The sequence below is a fragment of the Phytophthora infestans genome, genomic scaffold, assembly GCF_000142945.1.
Source record: "Phytophthora infestans T30-4 supercont1.4 genomic scaffold, whole genome shotgun sequence".
NCBI lineage: Eukaryota > Oomycota > Peronosporomycetes > Peronosporales > Peronosporaceae > Phytophthora > Phytophthora infestans.
In genome coordinates, this window is record NW_003303755.1 from 208,022 (window position 1) to 234,223 (window position 26,202).

The window sequence follows — 26,202 nt, forward strand, 5'->3', positions numbered from 1 at the left end:
AGACATGGACTATTAACCGCACTTCTGAGTTCTATGTAAAACGAGATCGATGCACTGTGCATCAGACAACGTTTTGTTTGGGGAATGGCCAGCTATTTAGCAACTTACAACAGCCGCACTCCCTCCGTAATCTTCTCGGTCATCTCGTTGTTCTGCGCATCCATCTTCTCGATAATTCGCGTAGCGATGAGCTGCAGCGCGCGCAGATCCGATCCCTTGACTTTCTTGCGCGCCTTCGTGTCGGCGATACAGATAGCGCCCACCACAACGCCCGTGTCTTTCATGTAAATGGGGACACCCAAAAAGAATTGCACGTGCATCGACAGCGCGACGGGATTCTTGGCAAAGCGGATATCCTTACGACAGTCCAGCACCACCAGCGGCTCGTGCGACATAATAGCATGAGCATCTACGCCAATATCACGCGGCACCTGGTCACCCACAAGACCAATAGTAGTCACGAACAAACTGGTCGACTTCGTCACAACAGACAGAGCGGCCACAGGACAGTTGACGGTCGTACGCGCCAAGTCCAACAAGTCGCGGAGAACGGTGTTGGCGAAATCCTGCGACAGGTTCAGTCTCTGAATGACCTGAACACGCTCCTTCTCTGTCGAAGTCAGCGGAGCATCCGGCCACGGGTTGCCCTTCGTAAACGTCAATTCGTAATCGAATGGCGTGTTGGCGTACACGTCGCCGTCATCCTCTCCGCCCTGGCTGATCCCGCTACTCGACGTGTTGCTAGGACTCTGAGGCAGGTTTGCAGCCAGCGTCGGCTCGATCGTGAAGCCAGCAAGAGCTTCCTCGAGCGTCACGTGCGCTGAACTGCCGAAGCACTCGCCGTCACTACCACGACTCGACGTCGCTCCATCACTGGCACTCGACCTAGTAGCTCCACTGCGACTTTCGTACGTGCTCGTAGCTCCGTGAGCTCCGTTCTGATCGCCGTTCAAGCATGCCATGCACACGCGTGTGCTACCTGAAAACTTGGAGCGCTGGGTGTCCTTGCGGATGGCAGAGCACTTAGAGCACACCGCAGCACCGCAGATACGGCAGTGGTGCGCGCGACGCGTGAACATGGAGAAGTTGCCGCCGCACACGGAGCACGTATCGCGGAAGTGCCAGCTCCGGCGATCACGCAGCTGGTTGCGACGGATACGGCGGTTTACGATAGCACTGGGCACAAGACGCACGCACCCTGCAAGACGCAGCAACCACGCGCGGTCCTGTTCTAGCGACGGCGCACGGTACGGGGCCGAGATGAAGAACGACACTCGCGTGGTTACCGAGCTCTTGTCCTCGGACGCCTCCACAACGAAGCCGCACTTGTGCAGCGGCTGGCGTTGCATGTGGGTCTGTGAGAAGATCGGTCCGCATCGGGGCAGCTCGAGCGACTCCATGATCGACACGCCGTACGAAGCGCCGCCTCCGAGCGGGTTGTTGCCTCCATTGCCGTTGCTAAAAGACTGGTTAAAGCGCATGAAGAAGAACTCTCGGAGCGGAGCCTGTGGGTGTACGTCGTTGAGCGCCAGCCACTGGACCATGAGAGACGACGACGTGGGCATGGATCCGCGTGGGGTTTGAGGCGTGGCCGGCGTGTTTGGCTCGGGTGCCGGTTCGGGTGCGTTGCCAGCGTCCGCGCTTACCTCCGTGTAGTGCAGAGCCTGTCCGGCCGCGTATTGGGCGCCCAAAAGGTCCTGGAGGAAGGCGTCGACCTCGGTAGCAGTACGACCCGAGAGTAGAGCGAGGACCTCGTCACACGTGGTGTTTTGCAGACGGACGACGCCCTTCATTACCAGCAGTTCGTCCTGCGTATCGTGCATCTCGTAGACCGTGAAGTTCTCCTTTTGCTGGCGCAGCACGGCATTGGCAGCAACAGAGCCGGCTACTCCCTGGTCGTCGTCCGTGATCCAGCGGATGAGCTGGTTGGCACGGCGTTCGCCGATAGCCGCCAGCTCCTTAACGCGCTCCTTGGTCATGGCGCGCGGCACTTCGTATTGACGCGCTACCTGCTCGGCGAAGGCGCGCGACCCGCCAGAGCCGCCGGAGGACGCGCCGACATTCTTGCCGCCCGTTGAGCTGTTGTTCCTGCGAAACATCGACACAGAGACAGCGAAATAGAGGAAACCGGACTGGCAGAGAGGGAGCGAGTCCGTGACCGTCGGAGTGCTACTGTCGATTTGCACTCCAGTGTTGAATACTGTCATAATTGATCAAACTGAATTTAAGATCATACTTAGAAATACGGAGGGTATTGAATTAAAAGTTGCATTACTTAATGAGTAAAGTGGAAACGTCAGGTATATTAAAGAGGTTAATTTAGTTACGAAAGCATCAGTTATTACAGACTTCGCTCCCATCTGCAGCGCTCCGAGCAACAACGCGTGACGGCGACAAGTGGCCAGCTGTAGTTGGCAATTCCCGCCGCGGCAGGAGACGCGTGGGTAGCCAACTTGAAGCTGTAGGTGGATGGCGACTCGGTCATCGCCGTGTGAGTGCTCGGCCTCGAAGCTGTTATCTTAGTGTGAGCTAACGCTAGTTACTCATGGTGAAATGTATCGACGGCTATTCCGCTTGGCGTTTCATTTTGGTGGCGAAATTCCGGGATCCGCGTCCACGCCTGTCTCTGAACCAGTTGCTGCAGTGCGGCAGACTGCCGCCGGCAGTGATGCAGCACTGCTACAGTAACACCAGCGGATAAGTGCACCGCGAAAACTCGCGTGCGTTTGATATGGCTGCAGCTACATGCTACCTCCGTGGTTGGCGTCGAGGTAGACAGAGTTGCTGTTGTTTTTTTCTGGACTGAAGGCCGGTGCTCGAAGTACATTGAAGCTGCTGTCCGGATACAGTACTTTTAGTACCGGTAGTACCAGTATCCTTGTCACCCCGCTTTGCGAAGTCACGACCACGGTCAACGATTGGCTGACCCCGTCTTTCTCTGTTATTAATAGCTCGGTGGGGCGCTTTTTTTGCTGGAGAGGAGTGACTTGGTCTCAGCTAAGATTAACTTACAACATCCAGTACAAGTACATTACTACTGTAGTATTAGAGAAAGCACCAGGACTGGTGCGATCCGTTTGGTATGCAAACTTAACAGCTATTTCGTTTTTTTAGAAAGCACCTATTATCCCGGCCACCAAACCTTGGACAAACTTTGGTCCAAAAAAGGTAACCCTTCCCTTCACAAAACCCATAACGATAGTTAGATATAAGGGGTAAAATCGGGCGTAGATTCCGATTTTGAGGTCTATTTTTGCGTATCTGCAACCATTGATCTCCCAATCGGCCGTTTAAAAAAGGCTCTATATCTTGCAGAATTGTTTGCAATTGTGGGCTTGGCACGTACTAACATGCATGCATATTCATTGGCAGAGCCGGGATAACAGGTGGGGATTTTCAGAACCGGATGGATAAATTCCAAATATTACCGCAATTTGACGATTGTTAGAAAATTATAAACTTGTTAAAAAGAACCCGTCAAAAGAATATCTAGAGTGTAAAGAACATACAACGGGTCACCCGTTCATATTCCTAATCGGCTACAGCTTCATTGTCATCGACGGCGTCATCCTCTTCCGTGTCCTCGTTGCTGCCCTCTGGTTCCGATGCAATTTCGCATTCATCACCTTGCTGCAGATATTTTGTCTCGTATTTCTGGAGGCCTCCCAGATGGTTTTGGACCTTCCATCTGTCATAATTAATTTGTCGACCACTGAAATGATAAATATCAATAATAACTGAAATGATATGAAGTACAGCCTACCGAGGTGAAATTCTTGTCGTGGTGCTGCTCCCAGTGCGCCCATATAGCTGAAATGGTGCCCGTAGCAAAGCCTAAACACTCTTTGACATGATAACGAACTCCTCCTTTCCATAGATGCGGTGCAGAGGCCTTCTTTTGGCGGAGGACTTCACAACCAAGTACTTCTCAGCAGCAGTCAATTTCTTACCGGCGACCATTTGAAAAGTAGTGAACATTATTAGATGCTGTGAAGTTCTTACGAGAATAAATAGACACCAAGCTATCTATTAAGGGGACACACAACGAAATCGGCTCTACGGTTGCGGAGTTACATTCCTCTAATTTAAGATAAAATATATTACCATTTTTGTCCAAGCCTTTTTGGCCGGGATAATAGGTGCTTTAAGTTCGCACCGAGCTTAATAATTATTTGGGTTATGCGATCGAGTACCGTATCTCTTCGACTGGATTACCGGTGTGGTTAATTCCTCTTTTTCCTCATAATGAGCATCTAAGAACCCAAGGCTAGGATACTTATTTCTATGACTATGGAACAGTCCTCTTTTAAAAGTCCTGGCCGTTTGCCGGGCGAGGATATACTCGACGCACGCTTACAGTGCAACAGACCGAGTGTAGTGTCGCTGAAAGTTGCAAGTTACACTAAGCACCACGAAACTATGCTCGGTCTTGCATACAAGCACCATCTCGCATGCCCTGCGCATGTCATGCACTGCATGACAGACTGTCATTGACAGTCACCTTCGACCATCTTTGAGCTGGCCAAGGTCGAGTCGAGCTGCAGTACAATAGAGCAGTGTGGCTGTGTAGCAATAGGTCACTACCCGTACTTTATTGCTGTGCCAGCGCGCAGACAAACATCGGACAATTTCAACGGCGTCTGTCCATTTTGTAAGCTCTTTTGTCAACCTTTATCTTAGAGCAAACAGCTACGCAGCAAAACCGTGATACCTTGCCAACAGTGCTGGCACTTTTAATAGTTACTTGGCAGCGTGGTCTGGAGTTTTTCGCAGTGCAGACGGCAAGTGAGAGCCCCAAAGTGTTCGTTCCCCCGCAACTTGCGGGGGAACGAACACATGCGCGAGGATACTTTTTCATTCGTGGTACCGGTACTGTACTCTCTTTTTGATAGCACGTAGCCTTGGAGGCTCCAAGGCTACGTGCTCCAATGGAGCTGGCAGGGGCTCATTCCACTGGAAAGGTTCCAGTGGTATCCACAGCCCTGTCTGCGTCGTCGAAGCGCATGCTCTCTGTTTCAATCACACTTTCTGGCGACTGCATGTATGTTGGCAGTGCCTACCTACCAGCTTTCGCCACATGGATACGCTTGCGTCTCTTAGGTACACGATATCACAAGTTTATCAGTCTCTTTTTACTAGATTGTATCAAAATGCAGAAGAGATCATATATAACAGGTCCTTGGCCAGTTTTGCTAATTCTTCTCAAATTATGCAAATCACTACAAATAACTTGTAAAAGCCTTCCGGGGGTCTGCGTGTGGCTGCAATCGTTGCAAGCCCCTTCCTTTATCACAATTGGAACTTGAACCATCATGGCTCTGCGTGTCGCGGCGGAGAAGGCAGCGGCGGCGTCTAAGGCCAGTCCGGCCGTGACGCTGTACCGCTACATTACCAAACAGGTTCCGCGTGTGCTGACGCTGTATGATATCCCGATGGAGCCGGCCGAGGCGCGACTGGCCGTTCAGGCGCTATTCCGCCAGCACGCGGACGTCAAGGACCCTCGAGTGGTGGATATGCTCATCACCAAGGCCAATATGGAGCTGGAAGAGACGCTCATGCAGTGGAAGCAGAAGGTTCACCTGGTCACGCTATTGGACCACGCTCAGGCATTGCGCCAACCGACACCGCTCGTCGACTCGGTTGACCAGGCGCTCGAGAAGTTTTACGCTGGTGTGGACGACGACGAGGACGAGCTGTAAGACAGAAAAACTGAAAAAAAATACACGACGAGAGTGCACGGTCTGAATGGTTGAGACCATGAGCTTGTCGCTCCCTGGCTTTTGATTTAATGAAGGAGAGGCGACATCGAGTTGGACGACACTAGCTGTATATTATGTACTGATCGGTTTCAATTTGCTACGCAAGAGTCCTCTTGCTGTCCGTGACTATAACTTAAATATTTTTACAGGAGATCGAATTTCAGGCGGTGAAGGCACTTCAATCGGACAGGGGATTGACGTGCATGCGGACTTGGCACTGGGTCGTATACGCAGTTCGCAGCAATTCCTGCATGGTGAGCTCTGCGTCGGCGACATTCATTCCTGGAGGCGGTGGTGCTTGAATCGTCGACTTGACCTTGTGAACGTTGCCGCCAGCTCTCCGTACTGCCAGGCTCATCAGAGTATTCTGCTCGACGCCACGGATAGCAACATCCGCGAGGTTACGCAAGAACAGATACTTGTCTCCAGGTAGAAACTCACGGGCAAACTGGTCAGCCACACTGAAGGAGCCCACAACGTGGCCGTCCGCAGTGACCATGGGGAAACCAGCGAAGAATCGCACCCGTCCGTCGGTCACGAGCGGATTGTTCACGAATCGCAGGTCTTCGGTCGCGTCCAGAATCACTGTAGGCTGTGTTGTCATGATCGCGTGGGCATCCATGAGCATGTTTCGAGGCAGCTCACGTTTGTCCAGCCCTACTTTGGCCATCAGGAACCCACTCTTGTCGCCTATAAAGCTGATCGCCGCAATCTGGCAGCCCAGTTCGGCAGCAGCATACTCACACATCTCCTGGAACTGCTTGCCAGGGTCGGCCAAGTGCAGCTCACGCACCTTCTTAAGTCGAGCAGCCTCGTTAGACGGAATTGGAGCCTTTGGCCACTCTTGGCGACTGCTGTATTTCAGTGCGTAGTTAAACGGCGTATTCGCATGCACAGTGAGCTTCTTCTCTAGCTGTGCAAGGTCTTCGACACTCGGTCGAGACACTTCGTCCGTCCACTGGAACTCGGTAAACTCGGAGAACTCGGATATCGTGTCGAAGTCCTCCTTAACGGGACTGTGGCCACCTCGGTTGAACTCGGTGGCTGGGTTGGGCGCGGGACTGTCGGTAGAGCGCTGGCGACGGAACGACCCGTTGCTCTTCAACGGGTACGTCTTCGGACGAGCAGTCTCGCTGTACGATTCCGACACGCTCGTGGTGCTGCCAGAAATGGAGATGTTACTTGCATCCAGCTCGTAGCTGTCCACAGAACTCGTGACGCTCTGCATACTTCGGTGACTTGCATTCGTTTGAGACAGTGAGATCGAATTGGAGCCACTGTTCGAGGACAGGATGGACGACGTGCTAGCTGTGCGGCATTGACGGCACAGACGCACCTCCTTGTTAGCATTGGATTGGCGTAAAGTCTTCATCTCCGAGCAGCTACTACACACGACGTCACCACAGACGCGGCAGTGGTGTTTGCGACGGAAGACGGTAAAAGCCTTAAGACACATGTAGCAATTCGGACCGTCCTTGCGGAAGTCGCGCTTCGTTAACAAGCTTTGTGAGCCTAAAGCCCGGGCGAGCAAAGCGTTAGGGACCTGAGCAACGCAGCTAACCACTTTGGTCATCCATGTGCGTGTGAGAGTTGATACCGCGTCACGACCCGGGTGGCTTTCAGATAGGAAGAGCGAGATCTCCAGCGGACCGTCGTGTGCTGTTTCCTCCACTACGATCCCTGAGCGGCGCATACGAAGACGCACCACATTCTGAGACGGGGGCAGAGGTTCACAGCCGTCTAGTTCGATAGATTCCCAAATAGAGGAGCCAATGTACAGACCCGATCCGTTGTTCTGGTACATACTGCCGTGCTCCAAGTTCTTCTCGAAGACATCGCCATAACGTAAGAATACATAGTCACGGTGTGGTAGATTGGGCTTGGACGCCTGTAATGCAGTCCAACTGATCGATAGACTCTCGTTAGGTCGCGACGCGGACTCTGGCTTCTTGTACAGCACGACGCCGTCCAGGAAGAGTGTGCCGAAGATCTCACCCATAACTTCGCGAAGCTTAGCTGTTGTATCCATCTTGAGCATGTGCAGGACTTCCTGGATCGGTGCATGGACTGTCGTCACAGCCTTCATAGTGTAGAACTCCTTCTCGCAGAGCTCGAACAGCTTCAGTCCGTTCTTCTCCTTCACCGGATTCATCGCGAACGGCGAAGTGAGTGCATCTACACGCGACTGACCCAGGAAGCGCAAGTCACGCTCGATGTCGTCCGTGATGTTGACACGGTACGACTTCTCGACCATGGGGAACATGGAGTACATGGTTGGCGAACGTCGATCGCAGTTCTGCGTGACCCGACTGCTCAAGTCTTTTCCTGAATGCGACGCCTCTAGAAGCTCGCCGTCTCACGCGTGTCGCTCTCTCTTCCTTGAGCTTTTTTTCACTCGGACAGCCGATAGAGATTTACCAAGCGCTGTCGGTGGCGTGCTTCGTTCTCTCCCCCGTTGTGCCGTGCCAATTGTTGATTGCCGTGTTGCAGGACTGCAAGATAGGACGCGCGATCACTTTGTAAAGTAGGAGCTAGCAGGTACTCGTCGTCGTGGTCTGACCGCGGTAAGGATCGAGGATTGACACTGCCTGACCCAAAAGCGCTTGCCGGAAGAAGACGAAATCAGCGTCAGCCGGCGCGAATGTTGGGGAGTCCCAATGGGAACTGGTGTAGCAGATCGAAAGTATGGATTTGCCCCTTCCCCACGTGGAGATGAGTCGGCGAAGCACGCGCACCAGCTGGGCTGCTCATTGAACCCGAGGACAAGAATGAAGACGATATTGACGTCAATATCAAGAATTATAATAGATCCGAAGCAGAGCTATTTTCATTTTTTCATTCTTGTCGAAATCGCGCCAAAGATATTGAAGGGTGAGACTTACATGAAGCTATATTAGCTCAGTTAACACAGTGATCGAGGGTCGACGACTCGAGCGGCGTCAGGCATCAACAACACAGCGAAGGTTGCCCGGCCCTGCTCGACGGAAAGGGCGATATCAAATTGGAGATGTGATGCTGCGTTACATAGTGGCAGTGCGCTCCAAGATGGAGTCCAACTTGGCTCCGGTGTCTCCAACTTGGAGCCTCCAAGGCGTCACCACACGGCATGCATCAATTGCTGGAGGTCGGTGCTGTGCTACATGTGTATGAATAATGACACTTTCTAAAGACGATGATTGGGATGCACGCTCTGAAACCATTGTACATACATGTACAATTGTGTCTGCTGCGCTCGGTCAATCTGAGCTCTGCTCAACTGATCTACAGCTTTAGTGTGGTGAACTGCGCAATCTCCCCTCCTTTGGAGGGGGTAGTCGTCTTGATTCGTAGGAAACGACTTAAGCGTCGGCCAGGTCTGCGCCACGCTGGAAAAACCACGCTGCTTGCTGCGAGTACTACGCATCATCACCACAGTGTCAAGTTCGTGGAGATCGCTCGCAGTGTCCGTCAATCTTACCTCTTGGAAGAGCTCTAGCATGTCAGACCCATTATTTGATCGCACACCTTTAAGCTGCTCAGTGATGAAACGCGTCGCTCGCTCGCAATCAAGTTGTGCAGTCTGAAGCTGTTGCAGCAATGAGGGAACGTAACCGACCAACACCAAGACCCATATCCTGTTGAATAATTAGCGTACCGATTGTTTGTGCTCTGCAACACGGTTCAAGTTTCCTTTCTGGGTTTCCACTGCCAACTGTACACCAGCAGGTTCTAAGCGATCGCGCATCTTGCAGATCGCCGCCAAAACCATTATCCACTCACCGTCCGCTTCGCGTACTCGACGTCGAGCACTAGTTTAGCTCGGTTCGCGATGAGTGAATCGATTCGCTCGAGCTCGGTGATGCGGAGGTCAATCTCTGCCAGAACAGACTTCTCCACTAGACCCTGCCAGCATGAGGTGTGTCAAGACAACACTCCAGGCTTTTGGTGATCCAGAAACTTACACTAAACACGAGCGAGTATTCACGGAGCTTGTGTCCTTCCACAGCCATGCTGGTCAATACATTGTCGTCCTGAGTACGCGCGGAGTTGCCAGCAAAGCAACAGATAGCCGTCGATAGGTCTGGTGTATCCGATGGCATGGTTATCGATCGATAGCAACCACAAAGGGCGTTTTTCAAACAACTTACTGACAACGCTTTGCGAGTGATCGAAAAAACTGCTGCGAATGGTTGCGAGCTGCTCGATTGCCGTGCGATTGCTTGTCTGGATCTGCTTAAACGCCTGGTCTCTCGATGGATCTGCTAGATGACAAGCCACGAGAACGCGCTGCACGAGGCGATTCTTGCGGCTCTGAATGCGCTGCACCAAACTCCTCTTCGGAGTAAGAACGCCGCTATCGATACGCCGCACATCTACGATGCGCACAGGCTGGACACTTCTACTCGGTCTCTCGTCTTCGTGAAGAAGCGGGCATGAATCGTTGCCATCCTCTCCACTGTCTTTCTTGGTGCTTCTTCGTGTTGACCGTCGGTGGAGCGCTGAGAACGACATCTTGGTGGATTCCTGGCTTTAAGGGCCAGCGAAAGGCAATACTTCAAAGTATAAATCGAGTGTTCTGGTGACTCGATCCTTGAGCCGTGGAAATGCTGCCATCTGCAGCCCCTGCTTCTTATTTCACTTGCCTGGCTTTCCTTCCCACTCGAGGACTAATAGGATGCGGCGAATATCATTGCACGCACGTTGCATACCGGTATCTCAGTTTTCCATAGGTAAACCCCAAAGCTAAGGATGCGGACGATCGAACTCGTCGCACTAGTGCCATCAATGCGCTCCAGGGGAAGCTTCACATGCAGGAAAATCACACACGAAAATATCAACCACGTAGTGATTATTTAAACTGTATGTACACGTAAGTTCTCCAGTGTCACCGTGGGGCTGAGGAGCTTTTAAGCGGCCGATCGGTGCATCCTACCAAAAGGATACGACATGGAGATTCACTCATCGCGTCCTTTCATGACTTCTGCTCTAAAGCATAATATCCTAAGTGATACTTACAGTATTACGAAGGGGAGTCGCTTTAATTAACGGCCGTAATTATTTATGTGTGGTTGATCTTGTTGCTTTTCAGTAAAGAGTGTGCAAGTTGCCCAGGTTAACATTGCTGCGTGGAGCTCTCGTCAATACATTCTCAGTGACTGGGGACTCAAGTGGAGGAGCTGACGTTGCATTTCGCCATGATGATCGACATAAATCCGGCTGGAGACTTGAACTTGAGTTTGCACGTTCGGCAGCCTTGTCATTCCTCACTTCTCAACGTCGAGCGCAGACCTTCATTACGAGCTTAGTCAACACTTTTAGAACACGATGGGATTTCGAATGGGGTTCATCTTCGACGGCGGCGAGGCTAAGGAGCTTGTGCCGCTCAAAATTCTCTACGTGGTCCTTCTCAATGCAGACCTACCTGCCGGTGCGTTGTCGTGTAGTTTTACTCAACCGCAATCGTTGCTCACTGATTGAAATCATGCCATGCAGATCTACTTCGACACGACCGCTAGCTTCTCGAAGGCGCAGATCGGAGTGCTTCTCTCCATTCCGTGCGTTTGCGCTATTGTCAGCAGGCCTCTGCGATTTGAATTATCATATTGAATAATATCGCATATTGGAAATGCAATTATGTATTGAGCAGCGAGTAAAAATGCAAGCATTTTTTCAGCATTTTATCAATTATTCTAGGGTTAATACTGTCCACCAAAACTACTGATTGCCATCACCTCAAAAGAGACTTTACTGCAATCTCCTCAGCTCATTCGACCTTTTGCAGTCATCCCAACAGCTCTTCAGCCCCCTTTCGCCCAAGTACCCCATGAAATTTACAAACAAGGACATCTGAGCGCGTATCTGGCTGATCATGAACCCATGTTGGCTAAGATACACGCGCTCATGAAACACCTGAGCACCATCAAGTGTCGTGCTGCCCTTCGCAAGGTGACCTCTCTAGCGCCCGTCATGCCCAACGCGACTCGTTGGTCGAGTACCTACAGCAGTACGACAAGATTTGTAGCGCTCTTCTCGCGTTGTACCACGCTACGGTGGCTAAGCATGACATCGCGCGCTTTCTTCTGACGACCCATAGGAAACCGAAGCCGCTCGCTCTTTTCTCAAGTCGCTGCACGAGCTGAATGAGGTGAGTAAGGCGCTACAAGACTCAACTCTAACAGTGGTGGGTGCACGACGTGCCTTTGATGCAGTGTTGCGCAAGTACCCCAGCACGAAGACCCGGCTTGCAAGTGACGCCTCCGTCGTCAACGATCCCGAACTGGAGAGCGGCATCGTGAAGATCATTGGCGGTGTCGGCTGAATGCACGCGAACAAGCGGCGTGTATTCATCTCAAGCGCAGCAGCGACGACACAGTGGAAAATCCAGCAGTTTTCAAGTCATTTCTCGCGTCGGCCTTCAAGAAGGCCCCTGTGACGCGCTCTCCACCGCAATACTTTCCTCTCGAGTGGGTTCCACCCACGTCGAACGAGTGCGAGCGTTTCTTCAGTCAAGCCAAGCTGGTTCTGACCGACCTAAGGAAAGCCATGGACCCTAACACTCTTGAACTGCTTATGTTTCTATCGTACAACAAGAAGGATTTAGTGTTAAAGCTATCAGGCAGAGTATGCGTAGTCAGCTTAGGGAATAATGCCATTATTATTGTCTTGGCGTAATAGCAGCAGAATATATTGAGTATGGCATATTGGGGAGCCCTGATTGTCAGTCCGCCGGTTTGGGGAGCGATCGCGGACGGCATCCACAACCAGAAGCTCGCACACACGATGTGCCTCGTATCGGCGGCATTCTTGTTCTTCTCCATCCAGTACGTTACGTCGTTCCCGCTCATGTGCGTGATGGTGTTCATCGCCAACTTCCAGACGCAACCGTCGTTTTCACTGCTCGATCACGCGTCCATGGCGTGGCTGGAGCGTGTGGCTGGAGACTATGGCAAACAACGCCTGTACGGCGCCGCAGGTTACGGTGCTGGAGGCTACTTTGCAAGTGTCGTGGCTTCGTCTCTGGGTATTTAGTGGTGCTTCAACATGGTGCTCATCCTATCGAGCATTTCGCTTTTCCTGTTGCTGACGTACGTCCCGAATTTCCAGCACGAGGCGGAAAAACACGAGAAGGGCGAGTTACTCAAGAGTCTAAAGGCCATTCTTCGCCAGCACGACGTGCTCGCTCTGTTTATGATCGTGATATGTTCCGGTGTAATGGGGGGCCTTATCGACAATCTCTTGTTTCCAGGGAACCCGAAAATGCAATACTTAAATTAATGCATCGATGTGAGCTGAGAAAATTAAACATTCAATTATTTGCAAAACTTCGCAAGTCACGATTGTAGTTCAGAAACATTATATTCTCGAGCCTGGCTGGAGACATTCGCTTCCGTAGATCAGACAGCACCAGCTTAGCGAGATAGAAGAAGCACTCACACTCGCTAGACGTTGGCGGGATGTACGCGACGTCGACGTAGTGCGCAATTGCGTTTCTTGAACGCCGCTCTCACAATAGAACGCTCTTCGACGGCTCTTGAAGACGACCGTTCGAGATCAGGCGACCTAAATTCAGCGCAGGCTAATTTTTCCGCGACGTTCAGCGCGTCCCCACGCTGTAACTTGACTAGACCTTACTCAAAATTGGGGTTGTTCCCGTTGTTGACAGCCATAAATTGATAATTAAATAAAAAAAAATAGGATTATTTTTTACGCATATAACTTTTTCGGGTTCCCTGCTTGTTTCTATACCTCTTTAACCTGTCCGGCAACAACCCGCATATCGTCGGTGTAGTCGTCGCTGTTGAGACCATCTCGGAGCTGCCATTTTTCTTCCACGCTAACAAAATCATTGAGCGCTTCGGAACGGCCAAGTGCATTCTCGTGAGCTTGGTCGCCTACGGCATCCGCATGATCACGTATGCGTTCATTCCGAACCCGTGGCTGGTTCTCCCGATCGAGGTCTTGCACGGTTTGACGTATGGATTATTATTGGCGGCCTTCACAAATTACATTTACGAGGCTGCTCCCAAGGGCACGGAAGGTACGATGATCGGCGTGCTCTTCGGCGTCCAGCGTGGCATCGGTGGTGGCCTCAGTACGCTTGGCGGTGGATGGGTCTACGAAGTGCTGGGCGGCCGCACTATGTGGGGTATTGCGGGCTTCATCGTGTTCCCGCTCTCACTGGTGGCTTCAGCCGGATTCGCGTACCTGGCGCGTAGCTACACCACACAGAGCCCAGCGGTCAGTAAGGGCAGTGTCACGTCGGACGAGAGTTCATTGCTTGCCACTTCGGATGACTACGGCGCCACCGTGGACGTTAGCGCACAGTGTTGAGTGGAGGTAGGTGTAACTCCACCAAATAAGTTCGAACCGCCACCAAAAAAAAGGAGAATGCAGGACAGCTATCACTCACAAAATAAAAGTGGAGTGTCCACACATATAGGAAGCAGTAACACTTAGCACAAAGCTAATCAAACACTCCATGTCAGTGCTTTTGTTCGAATCACTAGCATAGGTGAAGTGATTCGAGCACTAAGTTGTAGCGATCATGTTGTAGCTGCAGCAACAGCGAGTCGCAGTCAACGACGCCTCACTTTCCCTTGCAGCGTGCCATGGCACTACATTTCGGTTGGTCTTTGAGCAAAGACCACACTCTACGAGGTTGTGGCTGGGACGGTGGAGTCCACGTGCCCCTTAGTCATTAAGTTATCTTTGCAGTGTCATTCTCCAACTTGAGCCCAAGCGCTCCAGCACCACACTCCGTCCAGAGCAGCGGCACCCAAGACCGACCACCAACGCAGCTCTAAGAAAAACACAAGTACGTTCATAAATGTTATAAAATGAACGTTTCTAGCATGTTGATTCTGCGTTCATCTACCATGTTTGATGGTGCAGTGCAATGAGCTCGACATGAAGAAGTGCGTGATTGGGTCGCGCTCGTAGTCAAGTACTGGCACTTTGGCAGTCGTCGCCATCATCTCCGTCTGGATCGTACTTGCCTACTACTTCGTTGTCGAGGGTGCCAAGGCCATGAACGTGCACAGTATGCACGCATTGGCCATCCACGCTGGATCCTGCAGTTCATTGGTCACGGCGTCTTCGATCGTCGCAAACCGGCACTCTTCGACAGCCTGGACCAGGATCTGATCACCGCTCCGATGTTCGTGTAGCTCCAGATTTTGTTTCATATCGGTTACCGTCCGGAAACCTACACGCGCGTGATGAAGCAGGTCCGGATCACAGCAAGACCTTCCAGGCTACAAAGACGCTGTAGTTGAGGCAACAAGACAGTGACTTTTGTGGCCTCATCAAAAAGAAAAATGTATTGTTTTCGATATATCTATGCGAATTTTCTGGTTAGGAGGTTACGACGATCTCTGCCATCTCTGTGAGACTCTTGGCAATACCTTCCGCCCCACTGACGAGACAGTTGAGAAGTAAGAGCTCCTCCATCGACATCTTCTCGTAGCGACGTTCTTCCAGCAGCCATTCCACGTACGCAGTCTTCATCTGCGCCGCGATGTGCTTACTGGAGAATTCCTTCACATTTAGAACGTCGTGCTCGCGACACATGGCAGAATCCGATGACGCAGCCGACGAGACTCTCTTGTTCTTCTCAACGGACGAAGCTTGGGACGAGTTCCGTTAACTCTCACGTGACGGCATCGCGGCTCGAGAATTGTTGACATTCGCTTCCTGCACATCCAAAGGTGGAAGTTTGGACTAAATCTTGTCGCCAGAGTCCACGTCGACGACCTTCGGCTCGTCGTCCTCGTTCTCATTGATAGCTGCCAGCACATGCTCCGGTCTGGCTACCAGAGCCGAGGCCTTGGGTTTACGTTGCGTGTACACCTCCACCTCGAGCTTGAGGCCGTTCTCCAGCGCCTCGATGAACTCTTCGAACGACACCAAGCCGCTGTTATCCTTGTCCACCACACGCATGAATTCCTCGACGTATTTGTGGATCTCGCCTTGCTTGACCGTGCCAGACTGGGCGACGATGGTCTCCAGCATGTCTGCCACTTCGTCCGCGTCGATCTCGCCGCTACAGTCCTTGTCTGCCAAGCGGAAGGCCTCTTTCATCTGCATGAAGATGGCGGTCTGGTCCGCCTCCAAGTACAGCAACGCATCGCTAAAGAGCATCTCCAACGTCTTGAACGAATCGGTCACTACAGTCTGGAATTGGCTCGTGGCGAGCTGCCACTTTGCACTTGTGCTCTTGCTGTCAAGTGAAGCCTCAGTGTCTCGAATGTCGATACTATTAGGCTGAGCTCGGTCGTGTTCGACGCGGAAATTGAACCACCGCACCAGCTTAAATAGTAGCGTGTTGTTGCTCAGTAGTCGACGTGAACACTCGAGAACTCTTTCACATTTCAGAGTCGAGAACGCAGGTTTCCACATGAGCGGTTCGGCTTGAGCCTCCGCCAGTAAGGACGCTTGTTGCACATGTTTAGCAGGGATCTTTACCTGCTCCATCTAAAAGATCATCGTTCTCACGCTCCATTTTGTTTGTCTCCACGTAATTTTAAATGAGCGACAGTGCGACGACTGTGTAAATCTATCTATTTCTGTATCTTCAACACTTCAATACTTTGGCAGTGATCGTGCTATTGTGGTGGTCGTATATTTTAAGGTGGTGGTGGTGACCCGTTTTCTGTGTGTGTGTTCCCGTCCACATTTTGGGTGGATCTACACTTTTTTATAATAGCAGTACACATAATTTAAAGAGGAAATAACCCGGACTCTGTTGAGGAGTCGAGTGGGTATAGAATGGATTTTGTACCGGCAGACAGAAAAGTCAACCGTTACAGGTATCTTTTCCTGTGTTTCATTAAAATTATTCGCTCGTTCTACATGTACTGGTGGAAATACATCCTTTAGCAACCAAGAAAATATGATTTCAGAACCACACTACTGTATGGGGTTGGTTAGGATTATTAGTTTCTGAAATGGAATTTGGGATAGCGATTATCTGGATAAAATCTACCGATCGATATTCCAAAAAAATATTCCAGTGGAATAACGCGACCCTTCGCTGAAATATATTTCTGGACAAAGCCTGAGTTATTCCAGAAACTATGGCTCTCTAATACTTCTCTAATATCAACCAATACTGTATATTATTTTTGTCGGAGGTATTCCATGAGCAGGGATTACTACCGAAGGGCTCGTCTGTACTTCCAAGTTGAGCCTGGATAGTTCTTACTATCACGCGTCTATGCAGCCATAAATTCGACAGACGGCTGCATCGCCAAGGTCAAGTTGCTTTAGGAGTCCTGAGCAGCTGTAGTCTACAGGTTCATAGTCTACAGTGTAGACTGTGAACCCACTTTAAGTTGCGGTCTGCATAGTTCTGCGTCACTTTTCGAAATCCTTCTCGGCTTCTAGTTCGTAGTTGTAGGCTACAACTACGAACAACTTGTAGGCCGGAACCTCCGCCTAGATGTCCGCGATCCTGCGCCTCATCGAGTTCACTATCGATGGCGGGGAGAGCAAGCGACTCGTGCCGCTCAAGCTCTTCTTCGCCATTCACTACTGCGCCTTCTCCACGCAGACCTACCTGCCTGTACGAACCTCCCAGCACACTCTTGCGTTCATAACTCACTCCTATTACTGCAGATCTACTTCGACCACACGGAGCACTTTGACAAGATGCAGATCGGCATCTTGTTGACGCTCCCGTGCGTCTGCGCTATCATCGCTCCCCCCATTTGGGGCGGCGTGGCCGACTTGATCAAGAACCAGAAGCTTGTGCATATTTTTTGCCTCGTCACGACCGCACTCTTCATGTTCTCGCTGCGCTTTGTGTCCACCTTCAACGTCATGTGCCTCATGCTCTTCGTAGCCAACTTCCAGACGCAACCTACGTGGTCGCTCCTGGATCAGACGGCTATGACGATGCTCGTGCACATTGGCGGCGTCTACGGCAAGCAGCGACTCTACGGTGCAGTCGGCTACGGTATCGGCGGCTACTTCGCCGGTCTCATGGCCGCCGCCATCGGCATCGCCTGGTGCTTCAACATGGTCCTCGGTCTCTCCGTCATCTCGCTCTTCATCCTGCTACGCTTCATCTCCGCCTACCAACCAGACGAAGACGGCGCCAAGACCGACTACCTCCAGTCACTCGCCATTATCTGGGACCAACCGGATGTGCTTATCCTGTACATTGTGGTATTATTGGCTGGTATCATGGGAGGCCTCATCGATAGTGTAGGTTTTGCTGCGATATCGTATCCTGTGAGCACCTGGTTAACGTTGTGTGTTATGCTGTGTACAGACGTTTGCACCCCTGCACTATGATTTAATGATGTTATGTTGAGTATTTGCTGCTGTTCTCTTGTGTGTTTGCTGCTGTGTGCAGACTTCCTCTTCCTTTTGGTGTACGTCAAATGCATCTGGGCTAAGTACAAAATCCTGTTTTTGGAGACTGATGCAGTGCTTTGTAGACTTCAATCCTGTCCGGGCAAACGACACGGAGACTGTGTCGGGAGTCTATCATCGGCCACTGGAGTACCATTCTTCGGAAGTTGCCCACTTCTTCTTCTCCAACAAGATCTTCGAACGCTTCGGAACGCCAAACTGCATCATCTTCAGTATTGTGGCTTATGGCATCCGAATGATCGTCTACACGTACGCGCACAACCCGTGGGTGTGGCTACCGTTCGAGGTCCTACACGGCATGACCTTCGGGCTGCTGTGGGCTGCCTTCACCAATTACATTTTCCAGTCCTCACCCGAGGGTACGGAGGGCACAATGATCGGTCTCCTAACTGCTGTGCAAAGGGGCATGGGCGCTGCCTGCTCGACACTGATGGGCGGCTACATGTACGAGCACTTTGGTGGGCGTGCCATGTGGGGCACTGGCGCCTTTGTGGTCTTCCCGGCTGCATTTTTGTTTGCTCTCATCTTCGCGTGGCTTGCTCGTGAATACCCTGAAAAGAGTGCGGCAACCCATGAAAAGTGGGGAAGCTCGTCCAGCTTGTGCTCGATCGACATCAACGAGCGCATCACAAAGAAAAACGGCTACACGAAGATTGACGGTGTGCCACAAGACGTGTAGTGTAATTCATTCGTATTATTCACCTGTCCACCTATGGCCCAGTTACATGTAAAGACTTCACTTCAGTTTTTTGGATGAATGCACAATGAGGTCATTGATAAATGGATAATTTCCAATCGACGCAGTGATTAGCCTCTTTGCAGCAGCGCATGATGACTTGGGACGACGATAAGATCGCCACGAGCTAAAATGCTGGAACTGACTCCTTCTTCATTGCTTCCAGCGCCTTGGCACGTTCCTGAGCGCGTTTTTCCACCTCATCCCGAGCAGCTTTACGCACCTCTGCCAATGACATTTTCTTTTGGCAAGTCTTGTTTTGAGATGTCTTCTCTTCCACCTTCAGCCGTTTTGGTGATTGTTTTTCGGTGTTTTCACGAGCTCTCTTGGCATGAGGTGGCTTGGCTGCTAGAAAACGCAAAGTGAAAGTATTAGCAGAGGCGAGAGGGGAAGCCTACATCTGCGTTTTACCATAAGGAGCTTCGCCTTCCGACTTAGAAATCACCGCATTGCTTTTGGGTTGGGGGTGCTCTCCTTTTCTTCTCTTGCTTATCAATGCGGTAGCTTTTTCGTGCGTATCTTCAGCAACAGCCTTTGCAGCAATTTGAGCAGCTACATGTAGTTCGGCTTTCTGGCGAGCTGCACGCTCTTGCTGAAGCTGCTTGTCCTTAGAATCGAGTTCGTCTTCAAGCTGTAGGATCATCTTCTGCGCTTCTTTTGCCGCCTGTAGCGTCTGCTCTGCAGCGAGTTGCGCTTGCTGGCGAACAGCTCGCTCTTGACGAATTATCTCCTCCATCTCGGTTTGCGTCCATGTCCTTGGTTGCTGTCCCTGACGCCTCACCACTGACTTGATAAAACCTCCCCGCCTATATGCATCTCTAGTCATTGCAGCTCGCTTGCAGCCTTGGTGGTCACTATGAATAATGAATTCTCGAGTATAAACTTCATTTTATGAAGAAAAAATGGAGACAGGAATAACTTTGATGCCAATGCTCCGTGCTCCCATACCGGCATGCCGTTTTTCTTATTTCTACGTAGTGTTACACTACATGTAGAGACAATGTAAGCGCCGCCGGATACACTTCTCTGTGCGGCCTTCCGTGCTTCCGCTAGCGACACATTTTTGCCTTCAAAACCAGATTTCTCAAGCACTATATGCCCGCATGTTCACGAGCTGCTCGTTCCTGTTGTAGCATGTTCTCCAGGCCGATCTGCTTGTTGCGCTACTATCTCGACGTTCGCATGGGCATTGCGCTCTACCTCATGACACCAACTTGATCTGTCAACTACTCGATTCTGAGCTTCGCTTCCTCCAAATTGCTCTCTCCATCTATCTGCATAGGGGTTATCGTAGCAATAAACGAGTAGGGCGCTCTTCGGGGTTAGTGAACAATTGAACGGGCTCTGTCAAACTTCTCATGTTCAACGATATGCTGACTGTCCCTTATTTTTTCTTCTTCGAAGACAGCAACTTGGCTCGTTCCTGGATGCGCTTCTCGACTTCTTCCTGCGCAGCCTTGCGCGCCTCAGCCAGCGACATCTTCTGCTTGCCACCTCTGGCACTAGCTCTTGCCTTGTTGGGTCCACGGGGCTTCTTGGCCACGGGGGAAGGCTTCGCTGCTGTACACAAGAATCACACAGCACATTCAGCACACAAGTTAGAGTTCTGGATCTCCGAGACGCACGACACTCACCAGCGGCACGACCAGTCCGCGATCGTGAGTGAGACACGTCTTCCATCTCAACGTCCTCCGACCCACTTCTACCTAGAGGCCTCTTACGTCCGATTTCCTCCGTCTCCGCTGGTGCTGGTGGTGGCTGGTGCCGACTGGCTTCGATGGCCGCTCGAGCTGCTACCTCAGCTGCATTGGCAGCCTGTTGAGCAGCGAGCTCTGCTTGTTCACGAGACGCCTGCTCCTGCTGAACCTGCATCTCCATACTCACACGCTCTCGCTCCTTTTGCGCGATCGTGTACTTCATCTCCTCAAGCTGACGCTTCAGTTCTTCAGCTTCGCCTCTCTTCTTCGCCTCAGACGTCGTAACTTGAACCTCAAGCTGACGTTTCTGCGTCTCAACTTCCGCAGCCTTGCGCTTCATTTCCTCTAGCTCTTGTTTCAACCGCGCAGCCTCCTGTTCCTTCGCCAAAGCCTCACGACGCGACTTCTCCATCGACTTGAGGGCCTCTTCTTGCTTCTGTCGTTCCATCCGAGCAGTCTGCAACTGCATCTCTTCCACCCGCTGCTGTAGCTCACGAGCTTTTCGTTCTTCTTCCTGTAGTTTGTCGCGGAGATGCTTAGACTCGGTATCCTTTTCGCCAAGCCACTTGGAGTGATCACTCTTTAGTCGGTTGATCTCTGCTTCGCGTTGCTCCGCAGCTAGACGCTCCCGCTCTCGTGCACGTCTCTCCTTTTCTGCCAGATCCAATGCGTCCTTCTTCTCAATTGCAAGTCTACAAAATCAAAGAAACAAACAGTTAGACAAGCAAGAGGAAACGTCACAAGCTACAACAGAAGCAGCGTACCGGTTCAGCATCTTCTGGTTGTCCACGGCTGGTTTGCAGTCGCTGGTGAGAATCTCGCGCAGTCCTTTGGCGGTAAACTTGGTAGTTTCGCGATCCACAATACTCGACAAGAACTTGGCCGCCAGCTCTTGCAAGGCGTGGCGGAACACGGCGTCGATTTCGTCATCAGTAGTAGGAAACCCCACCTCCTTGAGCTTCTGCTCGAACGCCTGCGTCACTTCGACCCGTAGCTTCTCGTATTGCTCCGTTTCTTTGCGCAACCCAGCGTCCTTCTCCAATTGCTGATTGCGACGCAAGTATTGATCAGCAAGCTACACGACACACCAACACAAACAACAAAGTAAGACACAAAGCAGCAAGCAGTATGGCAATTGTCCACTGACATCGTCCCCGAGCCTTTCGAGTTCCTTGCTCTTCGCCTCCAGGTCGCTCTTAAGGATCGTCCACCCTTGCAGCTTGTCGGACATCGTCTTCATGACGTGAATAGCTGCGTTATCGATCGCAGCCTTGATGTCTTCTTCCAGCATCGGAAGCTTCCCCTCTAGACGATACGTTACCTGCTTGCCCAAGTCTTCTCGAGCCTCATAGCTGACCTCGTTCAGAATCTGACGCATCTCAATCATGTAGCGTCGGTTCATCTCGTCTGCTAACTGAGCCTTGTGGTGCTCCAGGTCGGCGCGGTAGTCAGATACACCAAACTCGTTCACGTGACCTGCTTTCTGGACCACTTCAGTGATTGTCCTTGTGAAAGGCACCTCCACTTCACGCAGCAACTTCGTCACCGTCACAGGACGCTTCTCTGCGAACCGTTTATCCAGATTATCGTGCATCTCCGAGCTCATTCGCGCTTTCGCTGCTCGCACCACATCATTCAGCGCAGCGGTGGAATGCTGAATCGCCTTGTCATTCGCCACCTCCAGTTTGTCAAAGAGAAGACTGGCATTCTGTCGTACACGGCCGCATTCAATCTCCACTCCACGCGCCCCTTGCAGCCCCATTGGAAGCTTCTCGATGCGTCTCAACTCGCGCTCCAGTAGCTCCGTGCACATCTGACGAAGCGAAGTGCTCTTCATGGGCAGCTTCGTTCTCTCGATCACTTGACATTCCGTTTTCAGCGTTTGGAACGCCACATCCACTTGCTTGGACAAATGCGCTGCGATCTTTTCACTGTTCGCGTGAAGTGCAATGGTGATCTCCTTCTCAGCAAAAGCACGAAGAGACGTCTGGATCTCCTTGCGCACTGTCGGCGGGAAGCTCTTCATCTTCTCGTACGCGTCAGCGATGATCATCTCGACGTCCTTGTGCAGCATCTTGTTAAACTCATCACTCGAGATCATTTCTTCCAGCCCTGCAGCCTCGCAATACGCAGAAATCTCCTTCTCGCAGTTTTCCTTCGCTGCTTGAGCCTCTGCTCGCACCATGGACGAGTAAATGGACTCCGGCATGATCACCTGGTCGCTATTCAGTGTATCCACCAACGCAGGCATAATCTGCGAGAGATACTTGGCAGTCAATGGCCGTTGATAGAACTTCATGGGCTCTTGCAGCTGGCTTGACAGGCATTTGCGTAGTTCCCGCAGCTTGCCCTGGAACGGCTTCTGCAGCTGATCAAAGCGGATCTTGTCTCTCAGATTCGCCGTATTGGCCACCGGTGCCGGGAACAGCCAGATGTTGATCGACTCGAAGGCTTCGATCAGGTTCACACGAGCCAAATTGCGCACATTCACCTCCTCGCTGCGTCCTTTTTCCTTTTGAAACAGGTCGCGATACACTTCTTCTGGTGTCGAATTTACAAAACTCCAGTCACGGAACACCCTACAACGCAAGAGCATTAGCTAAAACCCTCCTAGAATCAATAGAAATCTTACGTACAAGTGCAAGTGTCCAAACACCTTCGTGTTGGCTCCATCGGGCAGTTCAATGCCTTGAGCGGCACGAGCTAGTACTGCCAGTAAATTAAGCATTCTGTCGGCCTGAAGACTGTCCTTCCAGTTGAAGATGACGACCTTAGACGCGAGTAGCACTGGTGACACGAGTCTCGAGTCGTACGTGATGTCTCGGTCTCCTTGGCCCTCGGCGTCCACAAAGCCGACATGGATGTTCTTACTAGCTTTGGACGCGAGAGATGGGCAGCCGTTGAAGCTGCTGAACTTGCTGAGTGGCACGAAGTGGCCTGAAAGGTCCACGCCTTGAGTACAGGGCTCACGAAGGTTCGAGATCTTGAATAAATCTTGCTGGTCGGCCAGGAGGTTCATGAGGAAAGATTTGCCCTGTCGAGCGGCTCCGAAGATGGAGATTAGGTTGATGGGCGTGTCCCCTAAAGGCTGCAGCACTTGAGTCGAGGCCTCCGAGCTGATGAACATTTGGTCGCTCTTTCCAGCGGCGTGTGCACCCATGCCCAGCCATTTGACGGCCTGAAAAGCGACATACAGTTAGAGAGAAGAGATTGAGTCAGGTGACGGAGATTCGTATGTACCTTGGGTCTGGACGCGCTGTCTCCGCTGAAGAACATGCTCTTGAGCGAGTCCATGGACGTCGGTTACTCTGAGTTCTTTGGATCGGCTAAAGTAAAACCAGATATGGATACAGTAAAACGAATTTAGAGGGTAAATGCTCTACAACTGAATGTGGTCTTGTAGAGAAATATCTAAGCGACTGGAGAGCAATCATGTTCCGAAGCAAGAAGAAGAAAGCTGGTAGCCGCAAACGACGCGAGGTGGAGGCGGAGAGCGAAAGTGAAGCCCCGACCACACCTTCAAATGTCGATACTTTGCCAACCGCCGAAATCCCGCCTCCCAGCGATTCCGCAGAAGCCGAGAGCGACCTTCAAGTACTGGAGGAGCTCCGTCGCAGTCGCTCTCGCCCCTCAAAGAGCGCTATGACCTTCAGTTCGAGAAGTACAAGTGTCAGATCAAGCGTAGGCAGCGCCCAAGTTCCTCTAACTGGTAATGCTAACACAGAGACCAGCGGACTGCTGAGCTTTGACGATGGAGAGCGCCAGACGAAGCAAAAGAAGAGAAAGATGCGACCTAATCTCGTGGTGTCCAGCACTGTGGACGTTGAGATGGAGGAACCAATTGGCCAGTATTCCACCGAGATGCTGGCGTCGCTACGAAGTGAGCAAAGTGTGCTGCTGTCTAGTAAGAAGGAGGAAACGCCAGAAGACGTGGAGATTCTGGAGATGGAGACGGGAAACGATGAGGAGGTGGAGAAAATCATCGTGGAAGAAGAAGAAGAGTTCATTTCGCTAGATGGAATAAAGAAGACGAGACACAGTAAGAACCGCGTGACATTTGGCGAGCATGCAGATGGGTTTGGGATCTCAAAGACGACGGAAGTTGTAGAAGACGTGGCGACTGAAGAGGAAGATGACGAACAGAACAGACGGTGGGAGGAGGAACTCATGCGTCGTGGTGGACACCGTATACCTTCAACGTCGGAGTCGAAGGGAAGACGTTCACGTGATGGTCTGCCTGCTTATCCGATGAGGAGAAACGTGGCGTGTGTATCGCTCGGGACTGTACTTGGTAAACTGGAAAAGAGTCTGGAGTCCACCACGTTTGAAGATGAGCGTGTCTCACGTGAATTATCTCGACTGGAGGCTGAGGCTGCTCTGATCGAGACGACGTTGAAGCAGCAGCAAGAAGAGCTGCTCGTCAGCAGCGAAGAGTTTGATTATTTCCAGGAAATCGAGGATTTTGTCAAGGGATTGAGCTTTTGTTTACGTGAGAAAGCTCCCGTTATCAAAGCAAAGGAGAAGTGCATTGTGGATGAGCGGGTGCAACGAGTGAAGACAACACAGCAAGAAGAAAAGCGTGGCATCGAAGAAGACATTATGAGTTTTCTCAACTCTGGAGTGTTGCAGCAAAGTGACGTATTTGGTCTAAAGCACTTGGATTTACTCTCCAGTGGAGAAGCTGTAGCGCCCTTAAATGACGCGCTGCGTGCAGCACGTGTGCTTAAGTATCAGCAGCATTTCACAGAATCCTATGTGGCGGGTCCACAACAAAAAGACGAAGATTTATTCGCTGATGCGATCGATGAAATCAACTCGCTTGAGCGCGTGTATGGGCGTTTTCAGGAGTGGAAGGCGAAATTCCCAGAAACTTACAAGAGTACGTACTGCGAGCTAGCACAGGAGAAGGTCTTCGCTCCTTACGTTCAAACAGAACTGCTGCACTGGGATCCGCTGGCTATGGCAGACACTGATACGAAGCTCAAGTCGCTTAAGGATTTCGCTTGGTTTCGTGTTCTTAGTCAGCACCGACTTGGTAGCGATGAGGCTGTGGATGGCCCACTGCTCTATCAAGTCCGCGATGTACTGTTTGAGAAGGTTTGTGCTGCTGTATCAAGCTACTTTGACCCGTACTCGAGTCTCCAAGCACGCAGTTTGTCCCTGGTGCTAGAAGAAATAAATCGACACGGCTATTACACTCTCGTCGAAGAGAAGCTTCATACGTTGGCAAACACAGCACTCGAGTCTTTTTCAAGTGAAGCCAAGCGCACAGTACTCGTCGCCATGGACCATAACAACCAGGATGCCAGCCTGTTCTCCCGCTATCAGCTGGAAAGGTTCAACACGCTCCAAGACAACCTCCTTACTCTGTTCGTCAATCTACCCAAAGGAGCACTCGCAGCCGCTGGTTTCCGCTGTTTGTTACAAGTTTTTCATCAACTCCTGGCCTACGTTCGATACTGCGAAGACACTCACAAGACGCAGCTAGTTGTAACAGCGACACAAGTCGTGAGGCAGCTCTCTGGTTCGTCGTACCTGCTTCAGGTTTTATCTGAGCCCAGTCAAGAATGTGAACTGAAGCACATAATGGAGCTGTTCTCACCATTTCTACAACACGCTGCTCAATAGAAACTAACATGATATTGGTTCCAGG

At 51.4% G+C, this 26,202-nt stretch overlaps 8 protein-coding genes across 8 annotated transcripts; 4 read left to right on the top strand and 4 right to left on the bottom strand.

Annotated features, from left to right (window-relative positions):
* Window positions 1-104: 104 nt before the first annotated feature.
* PITG_03032 (uncharacterized protein) lies at window positions 105-2,207 on the bottom strand (the record flags this gene model as incomplete). Its single annotated transcript, XM_002906090.1, has 1 exon — window positions 105-2,207. One exon carries the CDS (start codon window positions 2,205-2,207, stop codon window positions 105-107), a length of 2,103 nt encoding a protein of 700 aa, XP_002906136.1.
* A 3,068-nt stretch (window positions 2,208-5,275) lies between these two features.
* On the top strand, window positions 5,276-5,794 carry PITG_03033 (uncharacterized protein; the record flags this gene model as incomplete). The annotated part of the gene is made up of 1 exon (XM_002906091.1): window positions 5,276-5,794. One exon carries the CDS (start codon window positions 5,313-5,315, stop codon window positions 5,697-5,699), a length of 387 nt encoding a protein of 128 aa, XP_002906137.1.
* A 143-nt stretch (window positions 5,795-5,937) lies between these two features.
* On the bottom strand, window positions 5,938-8,031 carry PITG_03034 (cleavage induced conserved hypothetical protein; the record flags this gene model as incomplete). The annotated part of the gene is made up of 1 exon (XM_002906092.1): window positions 5,938-8,031. One exon carries the CDS (start codon window positions 8,029-8,031, stop codon window positions 5,938-5,940), a length of 2,094 nt encoding a protein of 697 aa, XP_002906138.1.
* Window positions 8,032-12,431: 4,400 nt separating this feature from the next.
* PITG_03036 (Major Facilitator Superfamily (MFS)) lies at window positions 12,432-14,069 on the top strand (the record flags this gene model as incomplete). The annotated part of the gene is made up of 3 exons (XM_002906093.1): window positions 12,432-12,759; window positions 12,843-12,932; window positions 13,528-14,069. 3 exons carry the CDS (start codon window positions 12,432-12,434, stop codon window positions 14,067-14,069), a joined length of 960 nt encoding a protein of 319 aa, XP_002906139.1.
* A 1,023-nt stretch (window positions 14,070-15,092) lies between these two features.
* PITG_03037 (uncharacterized protein) lies at window positions 15,093-16,211 on the bottom strand (the record flags this gene model as incomplete). Its single annotated transcript, XM_002906094.1, has 3 exons — window positions 15,093-15,341; window positions 15,423-15,431; window positions 15,492-16,211. 3 exons carry the CDS (start codon window positions 16,209-16,211, stop codon window positions 15,093-15,095), a joined length of 978 nt encoding a protein of 325 aa, XP_002906140.1.
* A 967-nt stretch (window positions 16,212-17,178) lies between these two features.
* PITG_03038 (Major Facilitator Superfamily (MFS)) lies at window positions 17,179-18,795 on the top strand (the record flags this gene model as incomplete). Its single annotated transcript, XM_002906095.1, has 3 exons — window positions 17,179-17,301; window positions 17,355-17,945; window positions 18,172-18,795. 3 exons carry the CDS (start codon window positions 17,179-17,181, stop codon window positions 18,793-18,795), a joined length of 1,338 nt encoding a protein of 445 aa, XP_002906141.1.
* A 1,441-nt stretch (window positions 18,796-20,236) lies between these two features.
* PITG_03039 (uncharacterized protein) lies at window positions 20,237-23,843 on the bottom strand (the record flags this gene model as incomplete). The annotated part of the gene is made up of 7 exons (XM_002906096.1): window positions 20,237-20,412; window positions 20,487-21,241; window positions 21,314-21,624; window positions 21,697-22,203; window positions 22,267-23,128; window positions 23,186-23,727; window positions 23,790-23,843. The coding sequence occupies 7 exons, from the start codon at window positions 23,841-23,843 to the stop codon at window positions 20,237-20,239; spliced, it is 3,207 nt and encodes a 1,068-aa protein (XP_002906142.1).
* Window positions 23,844-23,981: 138 nt separating this feature from the next.
* On the top strand, window positions 23,982-26,177 carry PITG_03040 (uncharacterized protein; the record flags this gene model as incomplete). Its single annotated transcript, XM_002906097.1, has 4 exons — window positions 23,982-24,048; window positions 24,124-24,218; window positions 24,276-24,479; window positions 24,579-26,177. The coding sequence occupies 4 exons, from the start codon at window positions 23,982-23,984 to the stop codon at window positions 26,175-26,177; spliced, it is 1,965 nt and encodes a 654-aa protein (XP_002906143.1).
* Between the last annotated feature and the right edge of the window lie 25 nt (window positions 26,178-26,202).